The sequence below is a fragment of the Panulirus ornatus genome, chromosome 17 (genome assembly GCF_036320965.1).
Source record: "Panulirus ornatus isolate Po-2019 chromosome 17, ASM3632096v1, whole genome shotgun sequence".
NCBI lineage: Eukaryota > Metazoa > Arthropoda > Malacostraca > Decapoda > Palinuridae > Panulirus > Panulirus ornatus.
In genome coordinates this window covers 15,664,181-15,677,500 of record NC_092240.1, presented here as the reverse complement: position 1 = coordinate 15,677,500, position 13,320 = coordinate 15,664,181, and the positions used below count along the sequence as shown (strand labels likewise).

At 39.0% G+C, this 13,320-nt stretch overlaps 1 protein-coding gene across 1 annotated transcript in view; it reads left to right on the top strand.

The window, feature by feature from the left end:
- Nucleotides 1-3,443: 3,443 nt before the first annotated feature.
- Nucleotides 3,444-13,320, top strand: part of Art7 (arginine methyltransferase 7) — an 83,534-nt gene continuing 73,657 nt past the window's right edge. Inside the window, exons 1-3 of the mRNA XM_071671952.1 lie at nucleotides 3,444-3,616; nucleotides 6,674-6,823; nucleotides 9,744-9,806. Coding sequence (XP_071528053.1) covers nucleotides 3,485-3,616; nucleotides 6,674-6,823; nucleotides 9,744-9,806 — 345 coding nt within the window. The 5' untranslated portion in view covers nucleotides 3,444-3,484. The remainder of the gene's footprint in view (nucleotides 3,617-6,673; nucleotides 6,824-9,743; nucleotides 9,807-13,320) is intronic.

Here is a 13,320-nt window from a genome sequence, read left to right as displayed (position 1 = left end):
ACGTGGGAAGTATTCTTAATCCCCTATTATTATTATTATTATTATTATTATTATTATTATTATTATTATTATTATTATCTTATCCTGGGATAGGGGATTAAGAATACTTCCCACGTATTCTCTGCGTGTCGTAGAAGGCGACTAAAAAGGGAGGGAGCGGGGGGCTGGAAATCCTCCCCTCTCGTTTTTTTTTTTTTAATTTTCCAAAAGAAGGAACAGAGGGGGCCAGGTGAGGATATTCAAAAAAGGCCCAGTCCTCTGTTCTTAACGCTACCTCGCTAATGCGGGAAATGGCGAATAGTTTAAAAGAAAGAAAAAAGAAAGATTATTATTATTATGTTATATGTTTGTGAGGCATGGGCTATGGATAGGGTTGTGTGGAGGAGGGTGGATGTGTTGGAAATAAGATGTTTGAGGACAATATGAGGTGTGAGGTGGTTTGATCAAGTAAGTAATGAAAGGGTAAGAGAGATATGTGGTAATAAGGAGAGTGTGGTTGAGAGAGCAGAAGAGGGTGTATTGAAATGGTTTGGTCACATGGAGAGAATGAGTGAGGAAAGATTGACAAAGTGGATATATGTGTCAGAGGTGGAGGGAATGAGAAGTGGGACACCAAATTGGAGGTGGAAGGATGGAGTGAAAAAGATTTTGAGTGATTGGGACCTGAACATACAGGAGGGTGAAAGGCGTGCGAGGAATAGAGTGAATTGGAATAATGTGGTATACCGGGGTTGACGTGCTGTCAATGGATTGAACCAGGGCATGTGAAGCGTCTGGAGTTAACCATGGAAAGTTTTGTGGGGCCTGGATGTGGAAAGGGAGCTTTGGTTTGGATGCATTACACATGACAGCTAGAGACTGAGTGTGAATGAATGTGGCCTTTGTTTTTTCCTAGTGCTACCTCACATGCACTGGGGGAGGGGGGATGCCGTTTCATGTGTGGTGGGGTGGCACTGGAAATTGATGAAGGCATCATGTATGAATATGTTATTTATATTCATTTGTTATACTTTGTTGCTGTCTCCTGCGTTAGCGAGGTAGCGCAAGGAAAACATGAAAGAATGGCCCAACCCACCCACATACACGTCCACACACGCACATATACGTACCTATACATTTCCACATATACTTATATGTACATACACAGACATATACATATATACACTTATACATAGTTCATTCCCGTCGCCACCCCGCTACACATGAAATGATAACCCCCTCCCCCCGCATGCGCACGAGGTAGCACTAGGAAAAGACAACAAAGGCCACATTTGTTCACACTCAGTCTCTATCTGTCATGTATAATGCACCGAAACCACAGCTCCCTTTCCACATCCAGGCCCCACAAAACTTTCCATAGTTTACCCCAGACGCTTCACATGCCCTGGTTCAATCCACTGACAGCATGTCGACCCCGGTATACCACATTGTTCCAATTCACTCTATTCCTTGCACACCTTTCACCCTCCTGCATGTTCAGGCCCCGATTGCTCAAAATCTCTTTCACTCCATCCTTCCACATCCAAGTTGGTCTATCACTTTTCCTCGTTCCCTCCACCTCTGACACATATATCCTCTTTGTCAATCTTTCCTCACTCATTCTCTCCATGTGACCAAACCATTTCAATACACCCTCTTCTGCTCTCTCAACCACACTCTTTTTATTACCACATATCTCTCTTACCCTTTCATTACTTACTTAATCAAACCACCTCACACCACATATTGTCCTCAAACATCTCATTTCCAACACATCCATCCACCCTCCTCTGCACAACCCTATCTATAGCCCACGCCTTGCAACCATATAACATCGTTGGAACCACTGTTCCTTCAAACATACCCATTTTTGCTTTCTGAGATAATGTTCTCACCTTCCACACATTCTTCAATGCTCCCAGAACCTTCACCCCCTCCCCCACCATGTGACTCACCTCCACTGCCATGGTTCCATCTGCTGCCATATCCACTCCCAGACACCCAAAACACTTCACCTCCTCCCGCATTTCTCCATGTTGAAATGTATAGGTATGTATAAGTCTGTTTTGGGGTGTTTATATCTATACATGTGTATGTAGGTGGGTTGGGCCATTCTTTCATCTGTTTCCTTGCGCTACCTCGCTAATGAGGGAGACAGTGACAAAGTATAATGATGATAATTAATACACATGAACGCCCACTTTCGCTCAAATACATACATATACATATCAACATTTTTTTCATACATATTTGCCATTTCCCATGTTCGTGGGATAGCATTAAGAACAGAGGACTGAGCCTTAGAGAGAAAATTCTTTCTTGGCCCCCTTCTATGTTTTATGTTTTGGAAAAGTAAAAACTGGAGGGGAGGATTTCTGTCCCCCTGCTCCCTCCCCTTTTAGTCACCTTTTATGACATGCAAGGAATATGTGGGAAGTATTCTTTCTTTCCTATCCCCAGGATACATACCAACATATACATACATATACATACACATATGCAGACATTACATGCATACACATGTACATATTCATCCTTACTTGCCTTCATCCATTCCTGTCTCTACTCCACCCCACAGGAAAACAGCATCACTATCCCCTGTTACAGTATGAATGTGAACTGATAGATATTTAAGCTACTCATGTATTCTGTTATTTGGGTGGGTCCAGCTTTTACAGAGATTAGTTTTTATGGGGAACATTCGTTTGAAATTGATTTGATAAAACATGATATTTTGAATGCAGCAGATGTGAATATTTTTTCTTTCCAGGAAGTTTTAGGATAACTTTCATAAGCTGTAACTGGCCATTCTAAGTTGTAGTACACGTCTTATGTAGGTAGATTCTTCTAAATGCCTGAGAAGTTTATTCAGAGCTGTCTTTACACGGCAGCTGAAAAATGTATAACAATCATCTTTCCCTGCAAAGTCAGTCTTTTTCGGTAAGTTCAGCCTCTATCTCAAAATTGACAAATAATTTTAGAAAAGATTGTTGTTCATAGTACCATTATGTCTTGCCATACTAGTCTTTGGTTTTCACTGGGCTGCCAGCACATTACTATTTTATGTGATTACTTCATTTGTCATTCATATTACACGTTAGATTTCTGTGGCTTCTTATGACATTCTCCTTCCTTGGTGAAGTAGGAAAAGCCATGTATGTTTGTGACTGTTTACCTTGGTTATGAACCATTTAACCAGACCTCATTTAGATCTATATTGCTTGGTAAAGGGAACTTCATGTAGATCTGTGGTCATTGCGTTCTTACCAGCAATCAAATTTCAAATGATCTGTGGTGGTAGCATGAGATTACAGTTTTGGATTACAGGACTGTTGCGCACTGTGGCTTCCCAGGACATATTAAAGGTGGCAGTTTGGTGGCACTTGTCACAACACAGTAACAAGCCCCTACTTCATCAATGGTACATTTTATTAGATGATAGTTTAACATGCTCCTGATAGTTGTTATCTGCTGTTTCAGAACATTATCACATAGTGCAAGAAGGATGAGTGTATTCACCCAGCAGCTGAACCCTATAACTGGGAAACTAGAGTGGGGGATACAGCCTGAAGACTATGATTACAAACAGGAAGTGGCTCGTTCTGCTTATGCTGACATGCTGCATGATCAAGAGAGGGTGAATTACTAAGTATTTGTCCATACAGTCAAATTATTGTCTGAGTGAGCTTTGAGGACTGCTTTCTGGAAGCTGAGTGAATGCTTCTTTGGTTTTGATTCAAGGGATCAATTATTGGTGTTCAGAGATCCTAATGTAAGAGTGGATATGTGGCAGTTGAGGGTATGCACAGATTAAAAGACAAAGGATGCCTATTGTAAATGAAAATGGGGAACAGTTTGTCGGAGTCGTTTGCTGACAAAGGGTTAATGATTGGGAATAAGTGGTTTGAAAAGGTTCATGCATAAGTATACCTGTGTGGGTGGGGTTAGGGTTAACAGGTATTGTTTGATTACAGTATATGCTGTTTGACAAGTGTGCTAAGGAGAGGTTGTTGGATGTGAATATGTAGAGGGGAGCAGCGAAAAGGATGTCATACTTTCTTGTTGGAGGTAAGTGTGAAAATTTGTCGCAGTTTTAGAAAAAGGGAAATGTCGTTTGTAAATGAATTGGTGAAAATGAGGGAGCTTAGAAAAGAAATGCGTGTTTGAAGATACTAAGAGAGATTGAATGATGACTGGAATGAGTTGAGAGGATATATAGCAAGAGGAGTGAGAGAGGAGTGGAAAGTATTAAGGGAAGCATTGCTTACATGTGCTTGTGAAGTGTGTTGCATGTGGAAGGTGGCATGTGAGAGAAAGGATGGAGAGTAGTGGGATGAGGAAGTTAGATTACTTGTGAAAAGGAGCAAGAATATATAGATAGTATGTGCAAGGAGATGTACAAAAGAAAGTGGCAGAATGTCAGGAGAAAAGTACAGGAGCTTTAGAAAAGGGCAATGAGAGATGGACCAACAGTGTGGGGGATTAGGTGAGGAAGTGATAACAGGCAAAGGAGAGGAGATAAAGAGATGAAGTGAGTATTTTGAGGAGTTACTGAATGTGTTAGGTGATTGGGTGGCAGATGTGGAGGGTATTTACCTATGATTATCAGTGACGAAATTTTGCTATAATGGTCATGGTTTAGTGAAAAGAGAGGAGGTGGTGAAAACTTACCATATGATGAAGTGTGTGCTTGAGGCCTAGTAACATGTCTTAAATAAAGGCAACTGAGAGAAAACTGAAAGTTTGAATTTACTGAGGTATAAGTCTGTTGGGTGTATTTGATATGGGAGAATGGTCTTTAAGAGAGTCATGGTGTGCATAGAAAATATGATAGGCACAGAGCATTGCAGCTTCAGTAGAGATAGAGTGTATGTGAATCAGTTTATGTTTGAAGACTTTGTGTGAGAAATACTTTGAGGAAGCGAGTGAATTGTATGTGGCATTTAGGGGATATAGAGAAGGCATATGACAGGGTTGACAGGGAGGCCATGTAGAAGGTGCTACCAATATATGGAGTGATTGGAAATTAGTGAATGCGATGAGAAGTTTTCACCCAGAAAGTAAGGCATGTGTGTAAAATATAATGAGGAAGCATGATTATTTTTTGGTGAAGGTTGGGAGTATGTGTTAAGGATGCATGATGTTGCTATGGTTGTTTGATCTGTTTGTGAAGGGGATGGTGAGGGAGATGAATGCAAAGGTCTTAGAGTGATAGATGGATTTTCAATTTATTGAGGATGGGAATGGATGGGAGGTGACTCAGTTGCTTTTGCCAATGAAATGGGTCTGGTTGTAGAACTAAGAAAGAGACTCCAGAAGCTAGTGACTGGGTTTGGGAGAGTGTGAGAAAGGAGCAAATTGGGAGTAAATGTGAGCATGGTTAAGGTAATGAGTTACTGCAGAAGTAGGAGACAGGATGGTTTACGTGTAGGTTTGATTGTGTAGGATCTGGAGGAAGTGGAGTGCTCTTCATACTTGGATGTTGACATGGCGGCAGATGAGACCATTGTGGCTGAAATGATTCATAGATTTATTTATTTACTATTTTTCATCTCTTTTTTTTTGGGGGGGGGGGATGTTAGGGAGCTAAGGTCGCCATGCGGAGCCCATTGAGGTGTGAGTGGAAGAAGTTATTGCCTGCCAGGGCAAAGATGAGAATGTTTGAAGGTTTATTAGTCTGAACAGTGTTGTATGGCTGTGAGTCTTAGACCTTGAATGCAAAAGATTGGACAAGGGTGGATGTGTTGAAAATGATGTTGACCGCATGTGGATTGAAGCAGGTTGATCTTATAAGGAATGACAGGTGTGATAGTAAGTTTAGTTTGACTTCTGATTGTGAGAGCTGATGAGGGTGTGTTGAAACAGTTCACACACATGGAGAGGATGAGTGAAGAAAGACTGATTAGAGGATTTATGTATCAGAAGTGGAGGGAGATAGGGGTAGGGGAAGATTAAGGAGATGAAATGATGGAGTGAAGGAGGCTTTGGGGCATTGGGACTGAACATTCTGGAGGTTGAGATGCATGTTTGGGGTAGAATGAAGTGAGTAAATGTGATATATGGGTGGGAGGAGGACTGATAACATGCTGTCTGCAGGCTTAGCCAGGGAATATGAAATGGTAAAGGTTAACCAGTCTATGGGGCTTGGCTATAAATGGTAGTCTTTCTTTTCAGTGCATTAATCATGAGAGGGATTAGATGCGTACAGGTAATGCTGTTGTTTGCGTGTTCCTGACAGTACCTTGCTAAGGCTTGAAAAGCGGCTGTGTGTAAATATAAGAGGCCATTTAATTCCTTTGTTGGGTGTACTTTAGAATTTACTCCCAATGCTTCATGACAATATATAACTTGAAATTTGGCTACTGTGAAGGTTGATTATAGATTTTAGCATTAGAAATGTGGTGTCCTTTGGTATCCGTTGTGGTATTTATAAAGAAAATTATCTTTTTTCTGTGCTACTCTGTTTTGGTAAGCAATATTTAAAGAGTGTCCCATATTTCACAAATTCTAGCATCTAGAGAAGCTACTAGGTAGAAATTGTAACATTCATGCCCTCAGAATAACTATATAGAATGAAATTTGTATATTCATTGTAACAATTTAGATACTGATAATTGGATCAAGTGAGAAGATATTATGCTGACATTTATATTTTGCTAGGACCATAATTATAACAGTGCTTTGTTATCAACAGAATGATAAGTACTATGAAGGATTACGGCGGTCAGTAGCAGAACTTCGAAGTCGCGGGCAGGAAGTGAATGTGCTAGACATTGGCACAGGTACAGGGCTGCTGTCTATGATGGCTGTTGCTTGTGGGGCCGACTCAGTAACTGCCTGTGAGGTATGAAAGTCTTGAATGTTGCTATTTTATTTGTTGTGTATAGTGATGAATACTGTGAAAATTGGGAATGTAGAATTTCTCTGCCTCTGTGTAATTGCTGTGATTGATTTTCTGGATGGAGTGTTACCTGTGTTAATGCTGTTTTGGTTGGTTGCTGATCAGTTTTGTCTTGTTTTTTATTTAAAGACATGATGATTATTAGAGAACTTACATTTATAGCCTTCTTGCAGTCAGATGCATATCATTATCAGAAGGTCTCTCTGTAGTGACTTCCCTCTTCTGATAGGGATCCTGTATGTTTTTTTAACACAGTTCCACTCCTTTTTGGTATTTCCTGTTTTCTAATCTTTTTTGTGTTTGACAGTGAATATCAGAAGCTATCACCTTGAGATCTGTTAGGCAGAGGGTAGCTTAGACTCCTTAAAACTATCTGTCATTTTATTTGAAAGAGAAGTAATTCTCTGCTCGACCACTGGCTTCTGAGAACATATGAATTGCAAGCTAAGCCTGTTTGATTGTACTTTTCACATTACATAATGGGTAAGTGACTTACAGTTAATTAAACTTCCAAATAGTAACTTTCTGAGCTAAAGGCATCAAACCTCTGCATGGTATTATCTGTTTCGTGAAACAGTATATATAACAATATAAAAGAACAGTTGAGGCAAATTTATGTTTGCTTTATGTTTCTACAAAATGAAGGATGAAGACATTTGTTTTGTCCATATCTGTAGAGATATTCTTCATATCCTGATTATAGTTGTTTGGATGTTAACTCCAAATCTAGTCTCTAGCTTTGTAAGCTTCATGGGCACCATGTCTCAAGAGCCTCCTGCTTGGCAGTTATCAAGAACCTGGAAAAAAATGCCATGTTTTGCCAGCATCTCAAGTTTTCTTAGGTTCACTGATATTTCAGATCTTAAAACAATCCTCTTTCAAATATTAGAACTTCATTCAACAGTAGGGCTGAATTTCCCATTGTAGTTAGGCTAATTTTTTTTTTTTTTCCAAAAGAGGGAACAGAGAAGGGGCCCAGGTGAGGATATTCCCTCAAGGGCCCAGTCCTCTGTTCTCAACGCTACCTCGCTAATGCGGGAAATGGCGAATAGTATGAAAGATGAAAGAAAGTTAGGCTAATTTGTTTTGTGTTGAAACTAATATGTTCAAAGTTTTAATCCCTTATTGGTATAAAACACAGCTGTTTAAAAAGCATGAAAAATTAATACCATTTATACTTAAGATGAATTATTCTGTGTCTTTTGATGGACATGAGCTGAGATTAAATCTGGTATCTGTTGTGGGTGACCTGTATGGTCTGATCTTAGAATATTCTAGTCTCCAGGGTCATTTAAATGAGCTTGAAGGTGATTTTAAGGCTGTGAGCCAACAAATAGAATTGTAGGTACTGGATGTGAATATGCATGATTACCATTGTAAATTTTCTATCAACTTGCATTGTATGCTATTTTGTAACATTCTGAGCTCACCTGGCCAAAGGTCATGTGCATTTTTGCTATCTTTTGTTATCTGTTGTTGGTCGTTGTCCAACGTTTATTGTTGTCATCTGTTCATTAACTTTTCATGTTTCAGTCATCTCTTTAGAAATTGCTAGGTGAATCTAAACTCATCTTGGCAGGAGTGGTCCTAGGGTGTGTCCCTTTCAGAATTGTGTTTGATAGCCCAGACCACCAGAACTTTGTTATTTCAAGATAACATTGGTTCATATCAAGTGTAAAAATTTTTTTTTACCTTTCACATAATTGCATGATTAACAGATTTCACCTGTAGGTGAAGATTTATGATCTGTTTAACATGATAGGTATTTCTGCAAAATTTTAGATGTTTGTCACTTTTTGCCAATTATGCAAATTAGGGCTGTTTTGTCAAAAATTTAGGTAATAAAGCCAGATGAATGAGTCAGGCTCATAGAAGCCTCTACATTTACTTTTTATAGCAAACTTTACAGTTGGTGCTCTAACATAGTCAGTGTAATATACCTTTCATGTTTTTATGGATATACACAACTTACTTTTCCAATTTTCTCAGATAGTTTGCTGAAACTTTGCATATATGAACAGGATCCTTTGCTTAATTGTTTATTTCTTGCAGTTTTGTGTGGAATCTCAGTGTGGTAATTCTTTTCCTTTTACATTTGACCTGCAGCTTATTAAGAATAGTGTTTATAACATCTGTCTTGTCAAAAGCCATAAAGTCAGAGATATGTTTTACATGTATATACAGCACATTGTCAGAGCGTAGCCATGAGTTTTGCTTTTCAAAGATATCATTCCTTGGTGGTTTGTAAAAGAGAAAGTTAAAGATCAAAAACCTTCCTTTATTAATTCTCAAGGCATCACTTCTCCCCATCTATCCCTCTCTGTCTGCCATTATGTTGCTTCCCTGTCCCTTCTCAACAGGTCTTATTTTGGCAACTGTTCTTGAGGGCTGTTTTTATGCCGCCTTGCCACCAAGATTTAGACACATGGCACTTGTCTGACTGCAGCTTTCCATAGCACTTGTGTGGAGACAAGCTACTTCAGGATTGATTGTTTTGATACCTATGTCTTTCCTTAGAGACTGAGGCATGGGACTTTCTTCCTTTTATCATCTTTCCCTTTACCTGTAATCTTTTCATGTTTAAGGGCCAGGTTTACAAACACCTGACTTGCTTTATTTCTTCATTCTTTTTCTTCTACTTATGATTTTTATCTTTTCACTTAGTATGACCTTGATTTGAACTCAAAGGGTGCCTTTATCCTGCTTTATAGATATTTTGTGTGAATAAAGCTAAATTTTTTACGTGTACAGCAACAGTTGCTGAGGAAGTAGAGGGGCTGTATCATGGGAAAGAGTTTTTCATATCAGTTCTTGACTTAAATCAAGGAAGAGAGTTTTTATCTCAAATAGATTTTCCTTTCAGGCCTTTTACCCCATGGCTGAATGTGCAAGGAAAGAATTGACTGCAAATGGATATGCTGACAAGGTTAGAATAATTTGTTTATGTACTCAAATATTGAAATGTATGCAATGCTGAGCTGCCATTTCAGGTTTGTATTAAGATTTTTTGAGAACTGATTTTCCTAAACAGAGTATACCTTTCATCTTCAGGTAGATAGCTTCAAAGTTCATTTAGTGAAAATGTAATTTGTAACTACTCGCCTGTTGACAAAGAATTTGTAAATACAATTAGCCGTTAACATGGGAATAATGGAATAAGAAGTGAATGAGAGTAGACTTCATGGAGATTTGATCCTCTATGGTGTGTAAAAAAGTGTGTTGATTATTGTTGAAAGGGTAGATGTTGGGCTACAAGTGTTTCATTTCATATAAAAGTGGATAAGTTTTTTTTATACCCAGGGAATTACATCTGAAGAGGAGAGGGGGATGATTGTAGAATACTTTTGATACTTGACAGAACAGAATGGAAGCTGTAATTCTTTCTTGTTTGCTGAATAAGAGGAGGAGGAGCAGTAGCACCAGTTATAGCTAAGTTGGGCAGGTAGTTGACTGGCCTGCTGTGTTATTGACAAGATGGCATATAGCTAGCTAGCTCTTTGGAAATTGATGGAGTAGATAGCCCATAGATGTTTCTTCCATTCCACTTTTACCCTTTTTTGCAGGATCTTCCATGTAGACAAAAGAAATTTGCTCCTCAAATTTTTTTCCTCAGAAATTTTAACTTTATATTTGAAAATATAGAATTAAGATAATATGAATGCATTGTTTTTAAGAAATCATCATCCTCTGACTAGTCAAAGGATGAATGCATGGGTGGCAAGGGTGTTGTAGCAGCTTGCTTCTCCTCCTAACCCCCTTTCCCCCACACCAAACTCACTTTTCTTGCTGCTTTCATTGTATCTCCAAATTCTAATTCCTCATGAATACTTTCTTCAGAAATGTTTGAAGTATCATCTTTCTCACTGGAGCTATATGATATCCTTTGTATATTTGTTTGTGTAAAGTTTAAGTACTTTTCAAAATGGTGCCACTTTTGACTTGAGAAGTTGATGCATATCTTACCTTCATTGTGATTAGGGGTAAGTGATTGGATGAAAAAATTTTTCCATGCTGTTTGTAGAATGTGGGTTTGGAGAGGAGTACTACATAAGCTGAAAGTTGAATCTGATTGGTATCTTGAAATTTTATATACAACAAGAGTGGGTATACTAGATTGGAGATGGAAAAATGGAAGAAAAAGATTTTGAGTGATTGGGACCTGGACATTCAAGAGGATGAAAGGTATGCAAAGGATAGAGTGAACTGGAATGATTTGGTATACAGGAGTTGATATGCTTTTTTCACTTCATCCTTCCATCTCCAATTTGGTCTCCCACTTCTTGTTGTCCCCTCTTATTCTGTGACATGTATCCTCTTTATCTGCTTTTCCTTGCTCATTCTCTCCATATGTCTAAACCATTTCTGTACACTGTCTTCATCCTGCTCAACCACACTTGTTATTTCCACATGTATCTCTTACCCTCTCCTTACCTACTTGATCAAACCAACTCACACCACATATTGTCCACCCTTCTCCACACAGCATTATGTATAGTCAAAGCCTCACATCCATATAGTATTGCTGGGACTTTTTTTTACTTTCAGAAATACCCATTTTTGCTCTCCCAGGTAATGATCTCTTTCCACACATTCTTCAGTGCTCCCAGAGTTTTTGCCCTCTCACCCACCCTATGACTCATTTTGCTTCCATGATTTCATTTGCTGCCATGTCCACTCCCAGTTATCTAAAACACATCACTTCTTCCAATTTTTCTCCTTTCAAACTCACACCAACTAACCTGTCCCTCAACCCTGCTAAAGCAAATAACCTTACTTTATTCACATTTACTCTCAACATCTTCCTTTCACACTCTTCTAGACTCAATTATCATTTTTTGGTGTTTCTCACTCATCTGCCACCAGTGCTGTATAATCAGCATACAACAACTGACTTACTTCCCAGGCCCTCTCATTCCCCACAGACATGATAATTGCCTCTCTCTCCAAGATTCTTGCATTTACTTCCCTCACCACCCCATCCATAAGCAAATTAAACAGCCATTGTGACATCACACACCCGTGCCATGGACCAGCTTTCACTTGGAACCACTCACTCTCCTCTCTCCCTATTCATACACATGCCTTTCACCCTTGATAAAATCTTTTCAGTTTTTTCTATGTTAGAGGCTGCAGTCATGGAAAAAAGTCCACATCATGGCCAGGCCTTAATTGAAGTATAGAGAGGTTAATGAAAGGGAAAAAGAAGAGACAAAATTATTTACAAATTTTGGAGGAAGTGAAAAACCTGTCTTTTGAAATGTGCCTGGTCATATTTACAGGAAAAACATGAGATGGTAGTGAGTTCAGAAGCTTTAGGACGTAGGGAAGGAAACAGTTATCAAAACTGTCTTACCAGTGGCCACAGTAATCATATGACACAGCAACTTATCGAGTATTACATGGGCTAACTGGTGTCGTGGGTACACAAACAGCCAGCTCTCAGGAGCAAAAACCAAAGTAATACCTATAGAAGAAGGAGAGTGAATGAGCATTGTGGTGTACGGCAAGTGGGTCAAGTTTTGAAGGTAGCCTGGAAGAGTTATAAGTCTGACTATTTTCAGCTCAACTCTGTCAAGCAAGGATGCAGAGGTAGATCCACCTCATATATGAGGGCAGTACTCCATACAAGGATAGGTCAGTCCTTTGTATAAATGGAGCAACTGTTCAGAAGAAGAGAAATTTCGACATCTAAACATGACTCCCAGTTTATGAGAGGCAAACTTATCTGTTTCCATAATGTGGGGTTTCTGAGATAGTTTGGATGTTACAGTAATACCAAGTATGTACATTGGGTCTTGAGATGGAATTACAGAGCTGTCAAAGGAGAGAGGAAAGTTGCGAGGAATTTTTCATTGAGTGATGGGTCTTGATGGGATTAAACATGACCAAATTTTCTTTAATCTTCTTAGATATTCTGTCCAAGTCTGAGTATATTGAGAAGGTTGTGTTGAGACGAGATGCAGGTTGAATGAGAGAAGAAGGAGTATAAATTGAGGGTTGTGGAAAAATGCAGTGTTTAGTCATCAGAATATGAGTGCATTTGGTTGTTTTTGGAAGGAAGAAAATTGTTGATAAAAAGGAAAACTGTAGGAGACAAGGACGAAACCATAAGGGATACTGCTATTAATGGAGAAAGAAGAGACAGATCCATCAACAAGCACAAAGATAAATTGGCCTGAAAGGTGGCTGGATATGATTAAGGAAAGTGATGTGGGGAAGCTAAAAGAGGGGAGTTTAGAGATGAGAGCCCAATTCCACACCCATATACTGGTCACTTTATGTGGGGACATCAAGAATCCTGTACAAGATCTGCACCCTCATGTTATGTAATGATTTTTGTTGCTGTGTCAGTTTTTCAAGATAATAGATAATACTGAGGAAAACCATTAGTTGTCTTTTTGACAAAAACACTTACAAAAGTACCCCAAAACTATACTAGT